Genomic DNA, 27,768 nt, shown 5'->3' with positions numbered 1-27,768 from the left:
ACATCGCCTCTGGGTACACCCAGATTTTCTATTCAAGTACGTTATAGTTGCAAATTTTTCCGCAACTGAAAGTTGGTATAAAATTTATTATAGATTTCGGTTAAAAAAATTATCTAGTTTAGTCTATTTTAGTCATCCCACTGGACTATATAATCGTCCACCCTATTCATTGTTTTCGGCTATATGAATGACAGACATAAAGATTTCTATTTAAATAAATATGCAAAAAAGAATAGGCATATGTTAGTGAATAAGCATGTTCTAGGTCATCGCGCTCCACCTTAGGCAGCATCATGACTTACCATCAGGTGTGATTGCAGTCAAGCGCTTTACACAATAAAAAATATGTACTTATTCCATTTCTCAATTTTAGCGAGGATGGTTTACTAGGAACCCAACAAAATGTGAAATTTGAAATTGAAATTACTGTCATTTAGCAATTTCCAGTAAACGTACAACATTTGTTTTAACTACAAATGGGGCCTCGTTAAATAAACTACAAACAAAAAGCTAATGGCTGTCATTGATCAGGTAAATCCAATTTAGCTGTGGAGCTTGAACGTGATCATTACAAAACGGAAACGATCCCGAGATAATTCCGCGATTTATCCGTTCTATAGGGTAGAAAGTCTCGCCCTTCTATTTCCGCAGCTAAAAGTAATGTCTACCCATATATACATTTATAAGTAATTTTAATCTCTGTCTGGGATTTCCATTTAACTATCGCTCACTCGTATTTTGCTCATATCGTCAGCGCCAACAAAATACAAGTTTTAAATTAATATTAATAAACCTATCTATAAACCTCATATCTGATGGATTTTGACAAAATTTTCACAATCCGGTAGTCTTACTATTAGGTACAATTTTAATATTTACACCTTACATGCTCAAATATAATGTTGAATGTTTGATGTAAACATTTTCACCGCGGTCAGTATTTACGAGCAAGCCGAACACTTCATCAACGGCAGGAAGATGTAAACTGTCCGCTCATATTTTATCCCAATCGAAATATGGTAATGCTCGGCTGCGGGTGGACGCACCGCACCGGTGGCTTGCAGAATCAATTTGCGTTCGCGCTGTTTATGGCCTTGTTTCCCCAATTAACTGGCAATTCGGTGGCTTCGATTATTTCGCTTTAAATGTGCGGACGACTCCCGCATCCGGTGATTATGTCTGGCGTATAATATGTGATGCACCAGCGTCGAACTGCGCATCCTACGCGTTGATTTTTGTTAGATAAAAAACGGAAGGGTTCGCCGAGGCTCGTTTCGCTGTTCCCCGTTTTGTTTTTATTTCACTTACAGTTCTTTGCACCTGTACGCTTTTTGTTTCTCGCATTTGTTGCCGCCGGCATTAAGTAGGGGCTTTAGGTTGTTTTTTTAATCGAGCACAACTTTATGTTTCACTTTTGAATAAATTGGCAGAGTGTATTTGAATTATAATTAATTGGTTGAAATTTTGGTTTCCAATTTTTGAGTAGATCGAAGTTTTTTAGAGAAACATTAATGTGAAAAAAAAAATGTTTAATAAGCGAACGTAAAGCAACGTTCTAAATTTAGATTTGTTATTTGATTAGTTCAATGAGTTCTAAGTTCTGGAGAACAAATAATTTGAAAGATTTGAATCACATAAAGTTAATCTACATAAAGCAAACGTAGAATGTGTTGATTAATGAATTGAATACTGTGTCATAAATAACAGAGCGATAACATTTTATTATGTTCATTTACAGAGACCGCAAGCCTCGCCGGTATCGCCAGGCTCGTGCCGGCGACCGGATGCGACACTGGCCATATAATGTGGCTGCTTGATGAGCCCAATCAGCCTTATGAAGGTAATCGGACTTTCCTTAAAAACCCTCTTTTACTCCCTGTCTTCATATCAGATAACTAACAAATATCATTTACCGTTCCAGACTGTGAGCAGCTCCTTTGCTTTCGCTATTACAATGGCGAAGAAGATGATTGCGTGGCAGAGTCGTCGACGATCCCGTCGAGGTTCAAAGTTGAACTCAAGAAGCTTCCCCTGAAGCTTAAAGAGGGTATATCAAGAAAGAGAAGCGGAGACCAAGTGTCGCCCTTCTCTTACAACAATGAAAGCTTTGAAATGAACTCCGAAAATACTCCACGAATGGAATTAGTTAGCACCAGTCAAGACATTAAGCATCTTAGTGAAAACGTTGATAAATGCTCAATTAGCGCTTTAGAGTCTAGAGAAAAGTCTAGAGAAAAGTCTAATTTCGAACAAAGTAAATGTGATCCTAGCAAATCTCTAGTTAGTAATAGTACTGAATCTCAATCTGTAAATAGTGAATCTCAGAATGCTCTGAACTGTAAACCGACATCTTCAGGCGTAAAAAAGAAATGTCCTCCACCTGTTGATACTGCCAGTTGCCTAGCATTGAATGGTGTAAAGAAGAAGACGAGTATTAACATTGGTTTCGAGTCTCCCACATCACCTGATACCGAATATTATAAAATATGGTCACCACAAAATCCGTGTAAAATAATGAAGTTTGTCTATGATGTCGAAGGTGCTAATGTGCCAAATGATGCTCAAAAATCGCCAGTACCTCCGTTGCCTCCGAGACAATCGCATAAACCCTTAGAGAGAATGCACGCTTTACCACCAATTGTACAAAGGCATCGAAAACCAAAAAAGCTTTCTAAACCTGAAGACGCGTTCACCTTTGAGCTGATAGATACAGATGAACAGTTTTTTACAGATAATAATATTGCAAATTCTGCGGCGTTACAAGGAGATATAAATGATTTTAGGCCTGGGGAGTTTTATTCTGGTGCTCAAGCACCCATTTCTTCTACGGCAAGCTTTTTAAGAGGGTGTCAAAACGTTGCTCCCTTAGCAACACCCGAGACTGACGGCAGCTTATGTGAATCCACAGTTTCTTCTATTAAATTGTCTAGGTTAGCTGATGATAAGAAAAAAAGTGATGTACCTGATAGCACGCAAAGCGTGAGTAAGAATAATGTTATGTTAATAAAAGATATAGGTCCAGATAATTATATTACTACAACGTTTGCAAGGAAGGATAAGAACATTGTAGAAGCTTTTCATTCGACTCCTAATCATGCAAAATCCGAAGAAAAAGCTCAACATACGTTCCTTAATGATATAAGTAGTCATCAAGATTTCGAGGATGACAATAAGAATCAAGTCGAAGAAAAGGAGATAACGGTGATAAAGGCCCATAAACCTCTAACGAGGCAAAACTCGGGACGATCTACACCGACAATGATGACAGCATTTCTTAACTCATCCCACATTGATGGACCTAGTCGAGAAATTGTCCCCGGCAGTCCCAACGCTCCTAGTTCCTGCAATTCGTCACAATCAAATTCACCCATAGATGAAACTAATAAGATGTTACCCAGTGTGGGAACTATGATATTGAACCGCAAATATTCTTGTGATAGTTCGACTCCCAAACACTCAAGTTTACCTCGGCATCTTTTAAAAAGTCTCGGCTGTGAAGGGACTCCTAAGCATTCTCCTCATAGAGTAAATCCATCAAAAGACACCCCAGATAGTCCATTGAGGCCGCACCCTAGAGTCCTTTCTAGAGTTGCGGCATTAGCTGGATCTATGGCCCCTCAATGCCCACCGACGCCTACGCATCACGCGCGCAGACCAAGGCCACTGCCACCAGCAGATTTACATCCACCACCTATACAAAACACAGAAAACAGGGTAGCAGAGAATTTCGAAATGGTTGAGTTTACGAATGAATTAAGAACATCGGAGATCAGATCTCCTAACCTTGAATTTAGTAATCATTTCACGATTGTTCACGCCGGACCGCCAGACGATGTTGTGTTGAGAAGGCCGCACGCTGTTGATGATTGTGATGATAATGAAAACGCTGTAGCTTCACCAACACCTTTAAGACATATGGCAGGTATTAGATTACCATCGATACCTGAACGTGCGTCAAGACAGATGGCTTTGACTGGAGATTTTCCAGCCAATATGATTGGCGGAATTATTGAATGTGAAGAGCCATTACCTCCTGGTAAGAATATTTCATGTGATTATTTATTTTTACTGGAATAGAAGATATTTATGAATTCAGCTCTGTATATGTCTACAAGTAGTACATGTTTGTTAATTCATAGGTATAGGACCCAATAATGTGGTAATCTTGTGACTTTAAAACTAGTATTTCTATTGGCAAATTGTCCTTGGGAATCGGAACGTTATAGTAAAATGAGTAAAACGAATATATAGTTTGCTATCAATATTAATTATAGATTCAGAAAATATATGAGTAGGTAAAACGTAAAAATAAATTAACACGCAACACGCATAGTTTCGTGTAAACTGATGAAAATAGTTTTGCCCGATATTTTTGTGTAGTTACAAAATAAAAATCGAGAGACCGCTTTTATTTAAAAAGAATCTAAAAAGTATCCTTTGTGTTATTGCAGGACGAATGTCCGTGAACCAAATTAAATTCAAACATCCGGACATCATCACAAACTGATATTGGCGTCATAATAGATAATAATCCATTTTAGTTTATGTACTTGTGTTGATAGTTAAATCCTTTTTATAAATTTAAAATTAACATAAAAAAATTATAAAATTGATAATTCCTCCAAGTGTAGGTAAAAACACTAATAAAAATTATAAAAATATAAAAAAGCAATGTGTCATCTCTTGTTTCAAACGTGTCTCATGGACCTTTGAAAAAGTAGATCGAATCTGCAACGTTTCCTACTAGATGACGCTACAGTCGCTATAAGACTGATGTGAAAGGCATATCCTAATTTCGACATTGACGGTAGGAGAGCCGTAGCTTAATTGGTGAAAGCGCTCAGGCCGCGATTGCCCGAGAGTCGCAGGTTCAAATCCTTTTTTAATTTATAAAATTGATAATTCCTCCAAGTGTAGGTAAAAACACTAATAAAAATTATAAAAGTGAAATCCTTATTTAAACCTAATATTATGTTTGGTATTTCTAGGCTGGGAGGCACGTATGGATAGTCACGGCCGCGTGTTTTATATCGACCACATAAACAGAACAACGACGTGGCAGAGGCCCGCGGCTAACGGGAGCTCTCCTAGATCGCCCGCACCGGAAGTCCAAAGGCGGCAATTAGATAGAAGGTAAAATAACTTAAGCTACGCAACGCGTCACTTGTTGAGTCAATTCAAAATCTTTTTATTTTTTACCAACTTAGTATTACGATCACTCGATATCACTGCGCGTCGTATCGGATGATTTTAGTCGTAATCAATACTGCGGGTTTGATTTGACTTAATAAGACTCTTAGATCGTTTTACCTTTAGCTGACCTTCTAAGGTACTTGCGTGAATTTTTCTAATCGATTTTTTACTGTCGAATCCAGCAAATTACATCAATTAGGATTACAGCCATATTTTTTTAAAATTTTGAATTTGAATTTTGTGTGTGTGTCCTCTATTACAATTTACTATGATTAAATGCAAATAAATTAATAGTGAAATACAAGTATGCAAAGTCCAAGAAATTTAATACCAGAATATCACTTTTCCAAGAAGAGTTGAAGTTAGACAGGCATCGTAAAAAATATGCCAAAACCAAAACGTGTCTATCCGCGAGGATGTTTGTTAAAGATTTGTTGTGTTGAACCCTATACGGGTTATAATAAGACTATAATTATTAAGACTTTTTGTAATGATTTAATTATTATTTACTAGCTGTTGCCCGCGACTTTTTCTGCGTTTGATTTAGTTTTTTGATGTAGCATTAAATTTTGTTGTAGATCTAAAAAAAAATAAAGTATTCAGTATCGCTAAGCCTTAAATGAGGGGGTTGCTGCTGTCCGCTGAGGAATTCTATCCTTTATCTCCAACCACAGTTTCCAACCACAGGGCAAAATTAAACACATATTATAACGCTCTATAGTACAAAAATAATTGTTTAAATCTGTTATAATTTGTCGGAGTTATGGTGTAAAATCGTCAAACACTCATCCCCTTTCCCAAAGGAACCGAGCTTAATGTCGGGATAAAAAGTATCCTATATTACTTCTAACACTTCCAAGAATACCTACGAAGTTTCATGAGGATCGGTTAAGTAGTTTTTGCGTGAAAGCGTAACCAACGAACTTACATTGACATTTATAATATTAGTAGGGATTATGAACTAAGTGAGTGGGCAACTAACCTAACCATCGCCTATAAACAGAGCAACACTTCACAGGTCAAGGAAGGACAAGGAAGAAAAATTTAAGGCGTTGATGTTAAGCCTCATGTGCCTGTTGTAACACCGGCAACGGCACTTCATACATGCACAAAAGCACTGCATACAAAAATTATTTTATATAACTCGTATTAGAGGGTAATTTAAACATTTTATGCCATGTACCTGCTTTATGCATACCCCGCTCAAAAACCCTGTGCACGCCACTGGTGATAGTACTTCCCCGGACGAGTGCTGCCACAAAAAGCTCTACTTCTACTATAATTACGTTCGTAAACTTAAAACTATAGGTAGCTAAATGGTTTCCAAATGGTTTCCTCCTTGGTCTAAAAACAAGCCCACAACAAACTTATCTGGTTGTTTTTTTTGCTATCACCATCTCACATTGTCATTTATAGGTTAATACTTTCCCGTTTCAGATACCAATCAATCCGTCGCACTATGACGCGCACGCAACTGGGCGAGGAGGAGCGAGAAGCGAGTTCTTCCCCTCCCCCCGCCGCCAGTACGTCTCGCTCGCCCGAGGGACAGCCCCCCGCCGCGCCCCACCCCGCCGCTGAGTTCCTGGCGAGGCCCGACTTCTACTCCATACTGCATATGAACTTGGTAAGAAATCTCCGAAAGGAGACTTGCGATCAACTGGTTAAATAATCTCCCATCTACAAACTGAGGCACATCTTGTCACTCTACGTCTATGTAATATCCATTTCATGACGTAGATATGCCTAGCGATAGTGGATTTTGGTACAATGGTACCATACTACCCTCATATTTTTTATACTTTTAACGGATAGCTGCATGTGAATTAATTATTTTGGCATATTGAATGAAGTTTTTTCTTTTGTGTAGCACTCCTGACTTGTAATGTCAGCAAACCTTATAATGTAATAATAGCTTAAGTTTTCATGTAAGTGAATACTGTTCTTATGAAAACAATAAATTTCTTAAACCGCAAATATGTGGACGAGTTCGCTCGCTCTACATGTAGTGAATATATCCCCCCAATGTAATCACACCCGCACCTTTTCCCGCAGTTTAGTTCTTCATTAAGATAGCGAGCTACTTTTGGTGCAAATATCGTTCTTCATTTAAATCCTAACAAAGCAACAAAAAGACTTATTCAACGTGGGAAACACCGTATGGCGCAGCTAGTAGTACTCTACAACGTGTAAATGAAAGCCGAAATAATACGTCACAGGCTTTAGACGTACATTATGTACTGTCTCTGAGAGATCTGTGAAACCAAAAACCTAATTTTTGATTAAACCACTGCCATAGTTTTTACTGAAAGAAATCAGATACAGCCCTGACATCACTGTTACTTTATTAGTTACGCGTAGCGTAGCGTAGACACTATGCACGCGTTGGTCTTTTATCTTCAATAGGGTTGTCATAAGCTTGTAGTCGAGGACGCTGCCGCCCGCTCAACGTTATATTCCTTTAGTCGCTTCGTACGACACTCGCGGGAAGACTAGGGCTGGTGATTACTGCATTCTGATCTGGCGTCATATAAACCCATTACTTCTACAGCGCACAGGTCTCCCACGATGAGAAGGGCCGTAAACCACCTCGCTGTCCAGTGCGGATTGGTGAACTCCACACATTGGTGTGCATAGACGGGCGCTTTCTCAAGCAATCAAAATATCACTTGCGACAACGGTGAAGACAAACATCGTCAGGAAACCTGCTTGCATGAGAGTTCTCCATAGAGTTCTCAGAGATGTGTGGAGTCAGTGGCGTGCATAGAGGGTATGCACAGGGTATGCAGATGATATAAAATGAAAAAAATCTCCAGTGAGAGTTATAAATACTTAAGAGTATGTTTTTATAACTCTTATAAAGCCTATCCTTAGGTTTTTTATAACTCGTAATGGTGAATTTCTTCATTTTATATCATCTGCATACCCTGTGCATACCCTCTATGCACGCCACTGACAACTCATATCTTTGAGAACTCTATGGAGAACTCTCAGGCAAGCAGGTTTCCTGACGATGTTTCTCTTCACCGTTGACGCAAGTGATATTTTAATTGCTTGAGAAAGCACCCATAACATAGAAAACTTAGAGGTGGATGGATTCGAGCTCGGCTCCCCGAGAGTGAAGTCTAAGTCCTACCCAATTGGCTGTCACTGCTTCACCTGAATTCCTCCTTAAAATTTATAGCATTTAAGCGAACAAGAAACGGCTGGAAACAGCCGCATAAAAAAATCAACGTATCTATGAATATAGCGTATATCCTTTTTTTTTTTTTTTAATAAATATATTACGACAATAGACACATCGCTATCTAGCCCCAAAGTAAGCGTAGCTTGTGTTAAGGGTACTAAGATAGCAGTTGAATATTTTTATGAATATAATACATAATAAATTTACAAATAAACACCCAACTCTGAAAAACAATCATGTTCATTACACAAACATTTTCAAGTTGTGGGAATCGAACCCACGGCCTAGGACTCAGAAAGCAGGGTCGCTGCCCACGGCGGTCAAATATATATATATGATTGAACTTTGTGAATGAATGAATGAATGAATACACTTTTATTGTACACCACATAAACATAACAAATTAACAGTAAAAATTTAACAAAAGGTATACAATTTGGCGGCCTTATCGCTACATAGCGATCTCTTCCAGGCAACCAAAGGCGTTAAAAACAGCTCAAGAAGAGAGGTAGGTGGTGCATTTAACTGTACTGTGTTGCAAATAAACATGCATAAACCTATATATACAAATATAATATGTACATATAACAAACTTACAATAAAATATATAGATAGTGATAATAATTAATATATACCTATATAATTAATATCAATAATTAATAAATATATACAATATTTTTGTGTATAAGTTTTTGACCTTATTTTTCCACCAGGAAGCATCATCGCTATACAACTGCAACTCCACATTGAAGCATATGATATCGAAGATACGTCGCGACACGGCGTCCTTCGAGCGGTATCAGCACAATCGAGACTTAGTAGCGTTAGTCAATATGTTCAGCGAGTCTGAAAGAGAACTGCCATTGGGATGGGACTCGAAGCTGGATAGAAATGGAAAGGTGAGCGTTTTAATTTTCTATAACAATTCAACAAACTGTAGATCTAAAGAGAAACGTTACATGGCATTTGATTTTCATGAAAATTATGTATTTTTAATACTTTACTTCGTTGGAGTTGGGATATTCCAGAATGGGGTGTTAAACTCGGTTGTTAAATTTTTTTTTAATCCAAAAATTGTAGGCTAATAAAAATGCTCAAAAATAAGATATATATAGCCGGAATGAAGAAAGAGGATACAAGGCGTGACGTCACTGCTAATAGTTTCTGGTTTAAGGAGGAATTAACGATTTGTTTCCACTACAACCCTACTTTTAACATGTCGGCTTGTGGCAGAGGTTATTATTATCAAATACAGGTAAAATAAAGCACGATACAAGGCGTGACGTCTTTTAGGCTAGGCCCAAAATTAATCCTCTATTACACACCTACTTTTCCTCATTGCCTCTTTAACTTGGTAGCAGTGTTGAATCTCAAAGGACAGAAAAGGAAAACACGTTACAAGGCGTGAACGTGACGTCAACGCGAAAGTGCGCATTGATGGTTTATACGTTTACGCTTGAATTCTTTTTCACACATTTTGAAGGCTTTTTAACCTGAATTCGATAATTTATCCCTACTTAGTGGTAGGGCTTAGATAAAAAGATGCTGTTAGTAGTAATAATAAGGTAGTCCTATATTTTATTAGTTGCCCGCGACTTCGTCTGCGTTTGATTTTGTTTTTTGATGTGGAATTCAATTTATTTGTAGTTCTAAAAGAAATTAAAGTATTCAGTATCGCTAAGCCTTCAATGAGGGGTTTGCTGCTGTCCACTGAGGAGTTCTGTCCTCTATCTCCAACCACACTTTGGTCAAAATTAAACACATATTATAACCTCTATAGTACAAAAATAATTATTTAAATCGGTTATAATTTGTCGGATTTAATCGTCAATCGAAAATCGTCAAACACTTTCATCCCATCTCCCAAAGGAACCGAGCTTAATGTCGGGATAAAAAAATCCTATATTACTTCTAACATTTCCAAGAATATGTGTACAAAGTTTCATGAGGATCGGTTAATGTTGACATTTATAATATTAGTAGGGATTATACCAATTCGATTCGTATAATTATTTTTTCGTTTATCGAGGAACTATATCGTTTTAAATGATACATAGGATTACTGTATATGGTATCCAACAGCGTTTCTTTGTGGACCACGTGATGCGGCGCACGACCTTCATAGACCCGCGGTTGCCGCGAGTGCCTCAAGCCGGGCCATTCTCGCCACTGCTGCCTCCACGGAGACGACCCATTATGCCTGACCAGGTCGAGAACATATGCTGCTTTTGTGGGCCTTCTTGCGCTGCATACTCGAACTATCCTGTGCTATCCGAACACTACCTAGTCTTACTACCTTCGCTTAAGCAGTATTATTCAAAGTTCATTTGAAAGACGCCGATGACTTAAAAATAAGGATTATAGTTCTGAAACTGAACTTAGACAATAACGAAGTAATACTGCGATGCGAAGGTGACTGACCTTGAAATCCAAAAATCGCTAAACATTGCCATTCTAACATCTACGTTCACCTTAATTTTTACCCTATGAAGAAAATGATCAGAACAAACCAAATCAGTATAGTTATGCACTTAAATTTAGAACTTCATAAAAATAGTGTGTGAACTTGTGTACACGGGTTAGAAGCTGTACTTCTTTGGCGTAAAAAGAAAAAAATCTTTTCAACAATTTTATATTTCGCCTTATTGTACATTTGAAGAAAAAACGACATTAACAATAGAAAAAGGATTGTATACATTGAAAGTTTTATTAGAAAGCATTATCTGGGTGAATAAAATTTGTTTGAATATCGCAAATAAATACATATCGTGAATATTTACTCTCATCATTTTTCCCTAAAGCGTTAAAAGAAGTAGGTATAACTCCAAAAACGTAGTATAAATTCAGTTCAGAGCACCTTTCAAATGCCAGAGCAGATTGGTCCACAGATAAGATCTTAAATTAAACTTAAATAAGACTGTGACCCAAAATTAAAAAAAAACGCCCATTTAAAAGGAGAACGTAGATGAACGAATTCCCTGCTCTATTATAATCTTTGCTATAAATTATCTGTACTTTTATATTGCCGCGGATGTAAAGTGCATTTTGTGATCATTTCATTTGCTAGATATGCTATATGGAGCATGTATGTTTATAGTATGGTTTTCGCACGTTGTTATGACATTCAATAGTTACTCTTGTGGAATGATTACGTTTTTACGTTTTTTTTTTTAACTTGTGTACCTATTTGTTTTTATTTTTTTGTAGTTCTATAGATTTTTTGTTTGTGGTAGCCACCTTTTGGTTTCAGTTTGGTTTCTGACATTGTTGATGCTGCTTGTTTCTGAGATTCTTTTATTTTTGGGTTTTTTTAATTTTTCTATGGAATTATTTGTCTTTTAATTCTTTAGGTTATGCAGGATTGATTTTCAAGGCGCAAGGTTTATTGTTCTACAAAACTTTATTTTCTATATTCTAATGATTTACTTAATAATACAGGCAGGCCTTTCATATGTAGAGCAATGCCTCATTTATTGTTCGTTGCGTTGCATAAACGACAGCAAATATTATGAAAATTAAGCTTAATTTGCTATACTCCGCGAACATCAGGAGAATCTGTATGGTGCAATTTATAATTACTTCAATCCGTATACTCCGCACCAAACAGATCCTCGGCAATGTACCCTCTACGCACATTTCGCTCCGAAACCGGAGCATCCTCAGGAGATGTTGACTTTACAATGAATGATTGTTAAGTGAAAAATTTGTCGCCTTTTATACCTTTCACAAATAGCGACATGCATGTAACACATCCTGCAACCCTGTGTCCATCAACCTGAGACGTAGGTGTTAAGCCTTAAAATCCTGTAACCACACCGGCAACCATACCCTCCTGAGTTTACGGCATTGCAACAATGCTGCTTAGCGTTAGAAATAAGCATGGTTGTAGTACTTCCTACGTTACGTAGCACGTTTAGAGTATTGGTACTGCTGTGTTCCATATAAGTTAAGTTAACGTTTGATTCAGGCGCCGACGCCGCCGCCAAGGCCGCCTGTGCTCACCTCGGACACGTACTCGCACCATTCGCAACAAGAAATACCTGTTGCCTATAATGATAAGGTGATAAAAGTTTAACCACTAATTTATAAAATAAATCATTCCGCATGTTCTGTGATGTATAACTTGATGAAGAACTGATAAAATTTCATTTTATCAAACAATTTCCACATTAGTGCATTCTAGATTAATTTCATTATATAATGTAACTGAAAGCCCAGTTTGGGCGTAGCTATTTTATCTCAAAATATATTATAATTTTTAGTTTAAAAGATATTTAGATGGGAAACCGATTTTTGACCGAATTTATGACCTTCTAAAGGAGAAGGTCTCAAATTCTGATGTTTTGGGCATTACAAAACATTCGTTGTTGATGGATAGATTGATTGTCGTTCGCCTGTTTTTTATGCGTTGACTTATTTTGCAAATCCAACTACCAGGAAAAAGTCTTTTGATTTTTCCGGTTAATATATAGCCTATGACTCTCGCAAATAATGTTGTTTTCTATTGGTAAAAGAATTTTCATAATCGGTTCAAAAGATCCAGGAACTACTGTATACAACCCTACAAAGTTTTTTGAGGGAACACACATATATTTTATAAATTCCTTTGTATCTTTGCATTTTACTGGTAATTAAAATAATGTAATTTTCCGTATAGGTGGTTGCGTTCCTCCGACAACCGAATATCCTTTCAATACTCAAAGAGCGATGCGGAGGTTGCGGCGCGACGCTACGCGACAAAGTGAACGCGGTGCGAGTGGAGGGCGCGCCCGCACTGGTCCGGTACCAGAATGACGTGCAACTCACGTGCTATCTTAGGTAAGTTTAGTTTTAGTACCCTTGATTGAATTTCTATTCAACACAACGTGATATCGATACGTAAGCTGCGATTTAGACGCGAAAAAATAAACGCGGTGGGAGTTCGCAACGCACCCGCACTGGTCAGATACCAGAATGACGTGCAACTCACGTGCTATTTGACGAAAGTTTAGTTGTAGAACGCTTGATTAAGGCTCAATGCAAGACAATGAAATATCAATACGAAAGATGTGATTGAGACGCGACAAAATAAACGCGGTACGAGTCGAGAGCTTCAGAGTTTTGCTTATACCAGAATAACTTGCATCTGACAAGTGACATGTTTTCTAAGGTAAGTTAAATTTTAATAACAGTGAAGTATGTTTAAATTTCTGCCAACCGAAAATAGGTATTGTTGATACCTAAGTTTGATACGAAAATGCATTGCATGTTTTAACAATACTAGAATGCTGCCAGTTGTCAAAAAGACTAAACGGAAATCTCACTTAATCTAAATAATAATCTTGAACATAAAAAAATTAATAAAGGTAACGGAACTCTTTAAGTTTAGAATAAACATACATTAAGCGTTGCGTCGTCATGTTTCGACAAAAAAACGCGATTAAAAGCAAAATGGCGGCCGAAAGTTGCGTTGCTATGGTTTATACCTTTAACTGAAAAGGTACATGTTGCATTAGTCGTGTTCAAAGTTACATCCTAAGAGACCTAACTTATTACATAGCTGCATTTAATATTTTCGTAACAGTAGATGGAATAGTGTCCTCTACCTTTTATTTTAAGAATCTTACGGAACTAGACTTCTAACGCCATCTCTCGTGTTATACTAAATTCTGAATAATCATATCCGCAAGCAGTCATAGATGTCACTAGTAGCTCAGAACCTTTACTTATAGTTTATCTAGGATTTTTTTGATTTTTGATGAAATTAAGATTTGAAGGAAACACTTCATAGTACGCTTGCACTTCGAAGCTTTTAAAGGATAAATAATATGCTTTTAATTTAGAACCTGCGGCGGGGACATTCGAAAGCTCGAATAGGTAAAGTTGTTTTTTTAACCAATAATTGATACCTAAAGTAGGTATCAATTATTGGTCAGTTTTGCCAAAATTATCAACATAAATATTCGTTCTCTCTTCTAGCTCAGAGTCAGAGTTTTTTTCTTCTGGTTTTATATGAATCCCGCGGAAACCGTACATTTTTCAGGGTAAAAAGTAGCCTATGTGCGTTAGTGTTATGTAGCCTTATGTTACAGTTATGTAACCTAATATCCGTTTATATTCCTCAGTCACCAGGGTACAGGCTATCTCCATTCCAAATTTGAGTTAAATCCGTTCAGTAGTTTTTGAGCGCAAGAGTAACAAACATCCATCCATTCATTTATAATTCTACTTGTAAAAACAAACGGGTGTAGTTTTTCAAAAATATCTTCGACAATTAAGTTTTGTTTAGACCTCAAATTTTTAAACTCGTGATAACTTCTACATAAAAATTTCCGATTGGAATTAATTAAAAAGTGATGATAATACTATTTATTTGAATAAGAATGAATAAAACTATTTATTTAAATAAGAATGATTAAAACTATTTATTTGAATAATGGCGATCTAATAAAATTTTAGAACACAAAGGGACTTTTTGTAGGTAAATAATAAGTACTTCAAATATTTAGTATATGTTTTTTTATGTATAAAGCGCACGCTAAATAATGAATTTTACGATTATGGTTTTATCATAATGAGGATGTTTCATTTTACGCGCCTGTCTGTCTTACCTAAATACCTATCTATTTTAATTAGTTAGGTAAGGACGCGGGCGCCGTGACATAGTGCGTTGATGGTTTAATAAGATTGGGAACGAAAGAAAGAAAGATTTTTTGTTTGTTTGTATCCAATAGGCTCGGAAATTACTGGATCGATTTTAACCTTTTCTTTGCCAAAAGAAAGCTAAACTATCACGAAGTTTGTGAAAGCATAACGCTTCGTTAATGTTTCTATGTATATTGGCACGGGAAAGGTCAAGAAAATATGGTCAAGAATAACTGTTCGCTGAAGAACAACATACAGTATTCTGTATTAGTAGTTTAAGTTCTATTAATGCCATTTAATTAAACAGCACTCAGCATCTTAATGTCTTTTAATAACTGAGATCCGACTGCATTTTTCTTATTTCCTTTAAACTTAATTATAATATGAACAATTACTAATGAGTGGTACATTCTGCTACAGTAGGTTTTATTGTAATTGTGTCGTTTAAATAACTAAGCATTCACAAACTAACTACTTATAATGCAGTCCTAATTCGCACGTTCTAATTTGCGGTGTAGATTCATGCTTCTTTGTGCTGTTGGTAAAATTATATGGCATAGAACAACAGTTGTATTATATAGTATGTTTTAGCCAAGTCGGCCTGTCTGTGCACGTGTAACCTTACAGTCTCGAAGCCTCGATGAACAGGGTGGGTTCAACTTGAATACATTTTTATACATAAATCTCTCATAACCAATACACATTATTTCAAAGTGACATAGGAATTAAGTTTTTTTTTTTTAATAAAAAAGCATATATGCATATCTTTTAAAGGTAAGTACTAACAAATTAACTCAATTCAAATGGGACTTGAAAATGTCCCTTGTTAATTAAAAATACGAAAATATTTATTTGAAAAATACACATTATTTAACTGTTACATAATTAAAATAAATAGTGTATTGGCGAAAAAAATAAAAAGAAAACAAGCTAATCGGCCAAAAATCTGTAGATTTTAATGGTCAAACACTAAGTTTGTGTTATACAAGTATATAAGTAAATAAAATCTACAAACTCGTGCCTTTCGTTTACAGTTGTTTATAAATAAAAACGAAGTAATTCATTTCGCAGAAGATTGATAACAAAAATTTTTCCCATGTGAATAATGAAAATAAACACGCTAAATCCGGTGTACAGGATAATTATTGCAAATTCAATGCAACAAGATGTCGTACTTTTGCATTGTTTCTAGTTTTTGTGTCTTTTAATACATTGTTAATTATTAAGCTCTGATGCTGGCTGTCCATCTTATAATGTTTGCGAGAGAGCTAAGCAAAATAATCAATGGTATAAGATGATAATTGAGACTGTGATAATTGGTTTCTCTTGAAGTAACTGAGCAACGGATCAGTGAGATTTTTGGATAGTTAAAGGTGGTGTAGAACGGATGTATGCATCTTCATCACTTCATAAGGAATCTTGAAATTTAAAAGGAATGGATTCTACCTAAGGTTTCTCCGGTGTCGAAGCGAATCGCGCGTAGAAAATATATTGCCGAAGATCTGCTTGGTGTGGAGTATAAGGTTTAAAAAAATATAACTTACACCATACAGATACTCCTGCTTTACGCGAAGTATAGCTTAATTTTCGATTTTGCAATATAAGTTGACTAAAAACAACGACGGTGCTAGTTAGTTAATCCATAAAACATTCAATGTCAACTATCTATTGACTGAGATCGACTGTCAATCATACTGTCCATCTATGTCAAAATAGTTTTCCCGCTAACGAACATCAACTCGTATTTCGCAGTCCTCGTTTACTCAGCTAACCCATTCCACTTTAGCGGGATATACGAAGTTATATGATAAATGCAAAAGTGTCTGTTTGTTTGATTTTTTAATTGTTATACACATCCCGACAACTAAGCCGGTCTTGCTGACATAAGACACATGTATAAATTGTTCCCGGGTGGATATTGGATTATTTTTATCCCAGAAAAGTACCCGGGAGCGGTTTGCAATTAGACATGATTTAGACACTTTAAGGGTGCTCAAACAATATTCTCTCGTATCCGTTTATGCTGTAGGTTTCATTTTATTTATTTATACACTTTATTTGTACACCACAAATAGAATAAAAAACAATGGACACAACAAAAATAAACTTTAAAAGTAGGATACAAAGTGCGGCCTTATCGCTTAGTAGCGATCTCTTCCAGGCAACCTTAGGATTAGGAAAACCAAGGAAAGGCAAGGTTGTTCAATCAGCACAAAGTTTTTTATAGTTATGGTATTGGAATGATTATATGGCATCACATAATCTTATCTTTCAACTAAACATCCTTGCACAGCATAGCTACAACACACTGTTCTAGTGGAAGGCGGCCTTATACCTGTTCTCTAGGATCATTAAAGCGTCGAGTCGATTGATGTTACATAGCCCTTAACAGGTTGGAAGTTCTATGTTGATCGGATCCGGTAATGGTTGTTTTATTTTTAAATGCCATTCAAGATTTTCTGTATAAGATTTTTGCTCAACGGTTTTATTCAACTTGATTGACGATTGAAACCTGAGAGGTTTTTGTACTACGACTATTTTTATCTGTAACAAGTTAGCGCTTTACTTTTATCGTATAAGTAGGAGTCTACAAGACTCTTGGTTCTTTCCAGTAAACGCTATATGTTGCTGGTATTTCTGCTAGTTTTGGTGAACTTCTTTGACTTTTGGACCTTGAAACCTTGCAATTTTATGAGGAGCATAAAGGAACATAATGGGTTTCATGTTAAGAAATTCAAAGTTTTCAGTACCCGTAAGGAAATTGTTGTTGTCATCCCATTGCCTGGAAGAAAGAGCAAATTAAGCCATTGTTCTCAGGTATTTTCATTTCAATTAAATAGTTTTAATTTGATCGTTAAAATCCTACAATTGGTAGAGTTTAGAGGTTCTTAGCTTTAAATCTGTCTCTTGAGCGATCTGGCCTGTGCCCTTCAATGTGGCATTAATATGAAGAGTTTTATAAAATTTAGTTGGCCCGTGGTATTTTGTGTTTTGTACTTTCTGAGACTCGATGTCTTCTGGTGTACAGATAGTGTAGTTGGGAGTCTACCGAGCAACTACGTTTACCAAGGAAGCCGATAAGGTTTGGCAAGTGGCACAAGACCGTGGTTTTCGGAACTCCCTACAGAAGACCAGCAGTGAGCAGACCAACGACTAGCATGATGATTATGATGATATGATATTTTAGTTATATTCGAACGACAGTGTAATTTTCTTCATAGAACGCAATAATTTTTAAGATGGACTTGAACTCAAGACTTGAGTTCAAGAACACTTTTGTGGGAGGCCTTAGCCGTGGCTAGTGACCACCCTACCGACATAGACTTGCCGCTTAACGATTTAGTGTTCCGCCATGTCAGATTGCAGGGCTATCTTCTAGTGGTATAAAAAAATGGACTTGAACTGGCATTTCAGCATTTTGTCCCTTCTGTAAGATATGTATTTTAAATTAGGCGATTTGCACTCCATAAGGACTTATCTAGATGGAGAATCTTAGCGGTTGTGAATGTTGAATTTTACTCGAGATTTGTCAAGTAGCCAAACGTGCTGAGGTAGCAAATAAACACATTTCCCTATTTAGGTATTAAATAAGGAAGCGGAGTATAGTGCCGGTATAAGCCGCGGTTATCTCGCAAATCGGCCTTACGCGTATATTCAGAGCTTGCAAGATGCAATCTCTTTAGTGACTTTCCCGTATGCTGCGATAAAATTTGATGTGTGGAAGTCGTGTGCAGCATAACATCTTATACTAATATATAAAGCTGAAGCGTTTTTTTGTTTGTTTACTTGAACGCGATGATCTGGCACTACCTACTGGATCGATTTGAAAAATTCTTTCAGTGTTGGATAGCCCATTTATCGAGGCAGGCTTAGAGGTTATATATCGTCACGCTAAGACCAAAGGGAGCATAGTACTAATGAAGAATGTTTTAAAATCAGAGGTTTGAGAATTTTTTCGTTTGGTAGCTTTCGTTGCGTGCGCTGCGTCATAGTTTCGATAAAATTATGTATGACAAAGTTGTTCTTCTTTACCCGTTCTAAAAAAAGACCTCGAAAGCATAAGTCGCGTGGGACCGCTAGTTTATGAATAAAAGCTTTTCCTGAATATGCTTTCAAAAGTTTGTACCTACGCCTGAATTGCTACTTCCGGTGTTTGAAATTCTCATTAGGTATTATTAAACATCGAGGCTAACTTTTGGACTAAAAACATTGCTGAATTACGGTTGCCCATACTTGTTTTGACTCAGATTTCCAGAGCGTAAATGTAAGCTTTCTCAGGCTTGACCCATATATCGAAATGTCTAAAAATAAATGCCTTCCCGTTTAATCCGCTATTTTGTAACGCGTGAACTAGTTACCTACTCATTTTAACGCGGGATATGAAGCAGATGACATCATAACTAGGTGGATCGTGCAATGGAATTAAGTTTTCAGTTTAACCTCGCAATAAGCTTTAAGAACTGTATTTTGCTGCTATAGCTGTGCTGTAAGGCTTTTTGAAGTTATACTTCTTTTGGCATAATCATCATCATCATATCAACCTATTACCGGCCCACTACAGAGAACGGGTCTACTCCTACAATGAGACGGGCTTATTCCGTAGTCCATCACGCTGGCCCAGTGCGGAATGGTGGACTAAACACACCTTTGAGAACACTATGTAGAACTCTCAGGCATGCAGGTTTCCACAGGACGTTTTCCTTCACGGTTGAAGCAAGTGATATTTTAATTACTTAAAACCCAACTTGGAAAAGTTAGAGGTGCGTGCTGGGATTCGAACTCGCTCCCCCGGAAGTAAAGTCGAGCTCGTACCCAATGCGCTATCACCGCTTTATAATTTTATAAATTTAGTAATGCAAAAATTAACCTCATTAGGTAAATAATATTCTCACCCCATCGCCGATAATCTCTGTTATTAAATAACTGTTAAGGATAAGCGGAAACAAAGAATACAAACAGTAGACAACTAGCATCTTCTTAAGAGTTATTTGTTAATTAACCTTCCAACGAATAATCTCATCAGTTTAAAGGTCTACTAATGAATTTCTATTGTCATTCAAAATGTTAAGCTAATTGGGCATCAATTAAAGGATTAAAATCTCTAGTTAAATTATGAGTTGTAAAATTCTCCACAAATATTTTCAAGAGAGCTACAACACCCAGATGACGACCACGACCAGTCTGTCAAGACTGAAACGACTAAGAAGAAGAAGAATCCCAGTGGCAGTAGGTAATGCCAGAGAAGCCGAAAAGCCAGGCTCTAATTATCAATCGAAATTTCTAATCATAATTCCACACCGGCGCGTGGACCATAATCGTAGTGTCTTTATTTATTAACAGCACTAACACATGCATATCACACGATTTTAAACATAGCACACACACAAAAACATGGACTGATATGCACGACTATTACAAGTGCACATAGCATTGACAAAGCGTCATGTAAACTTAGTTTTTATCAAAAAATTTCAAAAATTAAGTTTTAAAAAGTGCGTTTTTTCCTAAAAGCTGTCTTTCGAAGCCGAGTTGATATTTGTCATTTGGCACAAAAACAACTGCCTTATATGGGTCATATGATGAGTCAAGTCAAGTAATATGTTCATTCTCACCCTGCGAAGACATCCCGCTAAGCGATTTAGCTTTCCAGTACGATGTTGCGTAGAAACCGATTGGGTTTAACACTACCATACTCCTTAACAGGTTAGCCCGCTACTATCTTCGACTATATCATTAATACCAGGTGACCAAAAAAAAATATCCATTTTGTTATTTGTGGGATGGCAGAATATACGTAAGTATAGTCCACTTTTTCTTGTCTAACGTTAAGCGTTCTTACCTTAGATATAAATCATTTTATGGTTTAAGAACTTTATTTATCTAAAAAGTTTATCATCAAGAATAAGAGTATGGGATAGTGTGTTTAACAGTCTATGTATCAGTATGTATATATATACTTGCTAATAATTTAAAATGACATTGTGAGATGGGGATAAAAAAAAACACCCGGCTAAGTTTGTTGTGGGCTTCTTCTTAGACCAGGACGCGTTTGGAACCCTCGTAGCTTTAGTTTTAAGTTTACGAATGTGGTTATCGCCATCATCTCACTACTGTGTAATTCTTATATACGCATCAAAAGTGCCACCTATGGGCCTACTTGAATAAAAGTATTTTTGACTTTGACTTGTTAAACTGCCGTACTTAATTTTATAGAACTGATTAGATCTTTATAAAAATCTTCAGACAATCCTACTATAATAAAATAATCCTCCTTCCTTTCTTCCTAATATTATAAATGTGAATGTAAGTTGGTTTGTTACGCTTCCGCGCAAAAACTACTTAACCTATCATCATGAAACTTGTACACGTATTCTTGGAGGTATAAGAAGTAGCATAGGATACTTATTATTTAAAAAAAAAAAAATATTTTTTACAAAAGATGAAAAAATGTTTGTCAAAAATCTCGTGTATGACTACAGGTGTAGACTATGTAGCAGTAAGCTGCGTCCCGAAATTTACGCGGACGAAGCTGCAGGGCATATCTAGTAATATTTTGAATGTGAAAGTGTGGATGTTTGTTACTCAATCACTCAAAAACGGCTGAACGGATTTGGATGAAATTTGGCATACATGTATACTTTCACATGGAAAAGAACATAGGCTATCTTTTATCCCGATTCCTAAAGAAGTTTCCGAGGGAAAATTGAAAACTGTTTATGAGCTAAGCCGCGGGAAGACAGCTTTGAAATTTTGGAAAAGGACATGTAGGTACTCAAAGAGTTCCCGTGGTAAGATTAAAACTTGTTAACTGTTAACGAGCGAAGCTTTTGACATTCGGTTGGCGCAGTGGGCAGCGACCCTGCTTTTTGAGTCCAAGGCCGTAGGTTCGATTTCCTCAACTGGAAAATGTTTGTGCAATGAACATGGATGTTTTTCAGTGTCTGGGTGTTTACCTTTATATTATAAGTATTTATGTGTATGAATATACATAAAATAGTTATCAGCTATCTTAGTACCCATAACACAAGCTTCGCTTGCTTTGGGTCTAGATGGCGATATGCGTAGTATATTTATTTATTTAGACTCAATTCTGAAGTCCACGCAGACGAAGTCGCGGGCAATAGCTAGTATATAATATATTTTCCGACAACCAATTCGAATTTATTTATTGTTATAAGATGTTTTGTCGACCTCTCGACATATTTGTTACGACTAAAATATTTTACGAGTTCCTTTGAACCGCTGTTGATACTTTGGTTCCTCGAATTTAGGATTATCTATAGTTTGTAGTAATCTCTGACACTAACATTTTTATGGGGGCATGCAATTTATTACTTCTTCTGCCACATCATTTTTAAACTATTGAAATATATATATACAAGCAGTTACCCGCGTTTTTCGTTCGCGTTTGTTACTGTTTTTAACGAATCCAATTTGAAACCTTTTTTTTTTCCTGGAATAGTTAAAAGTCACATAAATGGCAATTTTGATGCGTACGAAAATAAAATTCGTCAACATAAAACTAAAGCTACGAGGGTTCCAAACGCGCCCTGGTTTAAGAAGAAGGCCACAACAAACTTAGCTGGTGTTTTGATTATCACCATCACACATTGTTATTTAAAACTATTAAAGGAGCAACCTGGTTAGAGCAATAATTTACACCCAAGCATTTTTATCGTTACTCTCCACCCTTTCCAAACATGATTGGATTTGACTTTACTTTCCGAGGGCCGATTTCGAATCCCAGCACGCAGCACTAACTTTTCTAAGTTATGTGCGTTTTAAGTTATCAAAATATCACTTGCTTCAACGGTGAAAGATAACATCGTGAGGAAAATGCCTGAGAGATCTACATAATGTTCCCAAAGTAGTGTGGAGTCCACGTATACGCACTGGGCCAGCGTGGTGGGCCTGGTGGCCTTAACCCTTTCCCAATGTGGGAGTAGACCCGTGATGTTTTGTAGGCCGGTAATAGGTTGATATGGTAATCATGATGATTCTATCCAAAAGTCTTGCTTTATTTTTAGACAATTATATGTATAGAAGACTCATGGACTACTGAAGAGTATATTGATGAAAACAACTTCCACGATTTTTAATCCTATTATGCCGATAAGATGATCGTCTTAAGATGATTCTTATCATCCCTATCCCTATCCCTACTAATATTATGAATGTCAATGTATGTTTTTTTTTTTTACGCTACCACGCAAAAACTACTTAACCGATCCTCATAAAACTTTCAAAATTCAAAATTCAAAATTCATTTATTTCAAGTAGGCCTAATATAAGCACTTTTGAAACGTCAAGTCTGACTGTTTGTATTGATTCTACCACCGGTTCGGAAGGCAGATTCTACCGAGAAGAAGCCGGCAAGAAACACAGCAGCTGCTCTTTTCCAACATCAACATTCATTTTTCTATCTTTTGAGAGCTGAAAGCGGAGCCGGATGCTTCCAAGCAACCTTGTCATTAAAAAATTCATCAATTGTATAGTAACCTCGCTGTAATAAATGTGTTTTAACAAATTCTTTAAACTTGTGCATTGGCAGGTCCAAAATCACCTTAGGAATCATATTATAAAAGCGTATACTCAATCCCACAAATGATCCCTGTACCTTACGCAGACGATATGCAGATGACACTAATTTATGACCATTTCTTGTAAGTCGACTGTTTATGTCCACTTTTTGTTTATAAAGACTAATATGTTGTCTTACAAATACTATATTGTTATAAATATATTGTGAAGCTACAGTAAGTATGCCCATTTCTTTAAACTTCTCACGTAGGGATTCGCGTGATTTAAGTTTATATATTGAGAGATCGAGTAAACATATTCTTGGAAATGTTAAAAGTATTATACCTAGGATGTTTTTTATCCCGAAATTAAGCTCGGTTCCTTTGGGAGAGGGGATGAAAGTGTTTGACGATTTTACACCATAGCTCCGACAAATTATAACCGATTTAAATAATTATTTTTGGACTATAGAGGTTATAATATGTGTTTAATTTTGCCCAAACGTTGTGAAGATCTAATGAATGTGGTTGGAGATAGAGAACAGAACTCGAACAGAGAAGAGCAGCAAACCCCTCATTTAAGGCTAAGCGATGCTGAATACTTAAATTTTTTTAGAACTACAACTAAATTGAATGCCACATCAAAAGACAAAATCAACACGGACGAAGTCGCGGGCAACAGCTAGTTATTATTATAAATCGCTGGAATGTGCTTGCGATGTGACGTAGTAAAAGAATCTGGAAAATAGCTAACACTTTTTTATGTTAATTTTAATTCGCGCAATAAAAGACTGTCATATCACATAATTAGTTCTGTTTAGTTGGCGTAAAGCCATATATGAGCGGAAACCTTTGCGGAAAATCACTATGGAAGCCTTATTAGAGCTTTGCAGGGACGATACGTTTCGAGAGTTAATTTCCATTGTGTCTGACTTATAGACGTAGCGTAGAAATAGATTTATTAGTTTCGCTATAAAATGATTGATTCAACGTGGCATAACGTCGGAAGAGTATACCCTCGCATAAAGCAGTTTTATTTTTAAATGACATTTATATTGTGAAAAAACAACAATATCAGAAACAGGTTTGAGCAATAGTAGTAAACTCACAGAGCATTACAACCTATTCCGACGTTATGCCACGTTTATTGGTAGCGATAAACGTGGCATAACGTCGGAATAGGTTGTAATGCTACTGCCTAAAACCCGACAATTTAGTGTATATTAAATTCAAAAATTAAACCACTATATTGTTCAGTTGTCGCGGATTATAGAAAAATTAGGCTGAATGATGATTTCTTGTTATGAACTCATGGAGTAAAACCTGCTTTTATCCAATCACGATTAGTGTCACTATCCCTGTTTGGGATGAACCGTTATCCAATTTTTCCACAGGAAGTGGCTAAAAAGTAACGCTAGTATGGCTAGGCACAATTTAATGGTCATTGTAATACAGATCTCGCTTAATTATAATACATACATACAATTAGATGACGAATCGGATGGAAAATAATTCAATACTAGATATTCAATTCAATACGACACGTAAGCTTCCGTTGCATTACTCACTTTAGATCATTTTGCTTCTTAGGGTCAGCGCACTACGCTTGCTTTAAGACGATTTTTTTAGTAGTTGATCTGTTAAGCATCTGATGAAAGTCTTAGAGAATGGAGGACGGAACTCCTCAGCAAGTCAACGGTAATCAGCGGCGGTATAATTAAAAAAAAAGCATTTTTCGTAAGTCCATGATATAATCGCATTAAGCTCAACTTGCTTTACCCAATACAACCAGGCATATTTGAGTGGTGTGTTACGTAATTTATATTTGTTTATACGCAGAGCACACGAGGTTTAGCTGTGCTGTTTTGTAGTAAAAGTAAGCTGTTCCTCGTAAGAATGAAATATATTTGTCATATAAATTACACATTAAACACATAATTTTTATCTCTGCAATTAAATTAAAATGGTATTCAAAATAAATTTCATATATAGGTACCTAGCTTAGCTATGTGCTTTATATATATATATAAAGAATGTTACAGAAGCGATATGAAGTCTATCTCTTCTGTTCTGCTTACTAAAATTCAACTCTATTATAATTTGATGTCTGAGGCCAAAGTTCCGGAAATGCGAGCGCAGTGTATCCTACCGTCTGAGCTGACCCTTAGCGAAATTTTATATGATTCATTCATCATCAAATTAGTGCTTTTCAGTTACATTATTCCAACTTTAAGCGGAAGGTTTCATGTCATTTGGAATTTTACCCATTTTTTTACGTAAAAATTATGTTCGTTGATTTAGTCTGAGGATTTTTTGCTTTTGTGGTTGGTTTACAAAATTGGTGAGTGGTGAATGAACTTGTCAAATTACCATGGATAGTCGTTAAGGGATGCGTCAGTTAAATTGCCGATTTCATTCTGTTTGAGCGGAAATTTTAATATCATACATAATTGTTTGGAATAATGGGTTCAATGTTTCGTAGAATCGAGTTCTATGAAATATTGAACAAGAACATACAACCAACAAAAAATATCTTTATGTTAAAGCAGCAAGTTCGAGTTGTAAGCATAAAAGTGTTTCACGGTAAAGGGAAAAGAGACGGATGAAAGAATAGTAGACGCAGCTGAAGAGTTAACATGGAGAGTTCTCTCTATATAGACCGATAGTTATTAACCACTTTAAGACGCGACGGTGTCACGAAATTCAATCAATCGGTCTGTAAACAAAAAGTGGATTTAAACAGTCGAGTTACAAGAAATGGTTATAAATTAGTGACATCTGCATATCGTCTGCGAAAGGTACAGAAGTCATTTGTGGGATTGAGTATAAGCTTTTATAATATGATTCCTAAGGTAATTTTGGACCTACCAATGCATAAATTTAAAGAATATGTTAAAACACATTTATTACAGCGAGGTTACTATACAATTGATGAACAAGGTTGCTTGGAAGCATCCGCTTCCGCTTCCATCTCTCACAACATAGAAAAATGAATGTTAAAATGTAAAATGTAAATTTTTGATGTTGGAAAAGAGCAACTGCTGAGTTTCTTGCCGGCTTCTTCTCGGTAGAATCTGCCTTCCGAACCGGTGGTAGAGTCACTACAAACATACAGACTTGACGTTTCAAAAGTGCTTACATTAGGCCTACTTCAAATAAATGAATTTTGAATTTTGAATTAATGGTAATGGTGCCACTTTGGTTCGCCGGTAATTTCGTATCTTAAACTGCGAGTAAGTAGTGCTATCCTTTTCAAAGTGTTGTCAATTTACTTTAGTCAAGAAGTTTATATGCAACCGAATTATCATAAATAACTAAGAGTGCATTATCAAAAAAAACAGCACACCCAGTCCGTGTTTACTAACATAGCGTCCCAAGTACGAAAAGGAAATATCGCAATATTGCTCAATACAGAGAATGATGTCAATACAGCTCAATACAAAGAATGATGTAATTTTATTATGATTCAACACTATCTACCAGACTTTTTTCTGCATCTGCCTAAAGATTAGTCAAAAATATGGCGTCTCACCCACGTTCTATTGTCGTAAAAATATACGGCCAATCACAAAACGCGCTTGTTTAAGCAACAGTGGTGATTGGTTGTTAGAAAGATGCAATTTTGCACGCTAGCGTGGACACGATCTGGATACGTTATGCATCACTTCAACCTATCGCCGGACGTCCACAGCTGTAGGTCATAAGTCGATCTAGTGGAAGGTCTTCTGACTAAAATCAGGTTTTTCTTGTAAAAAAGGCGATATTAATGGCCCGACCATAGAATCAAATACAGGACTGTATTGTCCGCAGTCGCAGAAACTCACTAAAATACTAACAAAGCGGTTGCATCAAAATAATGTTGTAAGGAAAACCGCACGTTTTAACCAGTTCCTGAAGATAATTGGCAGTCAACTGATATGTTTATAAATCGTAATATAATAGAATTGCTATACCTAATTACATGAATCATGTTGAAATTGTTTAGAATAATAGGGTATTACAGATAGTTTTTTTATACAAGGCAAAGCCGTACCGATGCGTACAAATTTGCGTTCTAGTAACGACCAATGACAAATTTTTTGCTCAAACCGGTGCGTTTTTGTGATTGCTAGTGTATATGCATATACGGGTCATATTAAGAACCTCTTTGGAAGTCAGATTAATACGTCTGCGATACTTCAGCGCACTTCACACGTCGATACACTTAGCATGTCGTTTATTCGAACTGCTCCATACAGTCGACGAAGA

At 36.4% G+C, this 27,768-nt stretch overlaps 1 protein-coding gene across 4 annotated transcripts in view; it reads left to right on the top strand.

Annotated features, from left to right (window-relative positions):
• The window catches only part of LOC120624727 (E3 ubiquitin-protein ligase HECW2), a 148,946-nt gene that overhangs the window by 52,639 nt on the left and 68,539 nt on the right, over positions 1-27,768 (top strand). For 3 of the 4 annotated variants that reach the window (XM_039891413.1, XM_039891414.1, XM_039891416.1), the window contains 8 exons: positions 1,739-1,840; positions 1,922-4,036; positions 4,989-5,133; positions 6,631-6,817; positions 9,091-9,276; positions 10,460-10,585; positions 12,345-12,437; positions 13,035-13,195. In XM_039891413.1, coding sequence (XP_039747347.1) covers positions 1,739-1,840; positions 1,922-4,036; positions 4,989-5,133; positions 6,631-6,817; positions 9,091-9,276; positions 10,460-10,585; positions 12,345-12,437; positions 13,035-13,195 — 3,115 coding nt within the window. The remainder of the gene's footprint in view (positions 1-1,738; positions 1,841-1,921; positions 4,037-4,988; positions 5,134-6,630; positions 6,818-9,090; positions 9,277-10,459; positions 10,586-12,344; positions 12,438-13,034; positions 13,196-27,768) is intronic. The other variant, XM_039891415.1, reaches the window with a different exon arrangement.

Source organism: Pararge aegeria, chromosome 6, assembly GCF_905163445.1.
Source record: "Pararge aegeria chromosome 6, ilParAegt1.1, whole genome shotgun sequence".
NCBI classification, from domain to species: domain Eukaryota; kingdom Metazoa; phylum Arthropoda; class Insecta; order Lepidoptera; family Nymphalidae; genus Pararge; species Pararge aegeria.
This window is presented reverse-complemented; position numbering and strand designations above follow the sequence as displayed.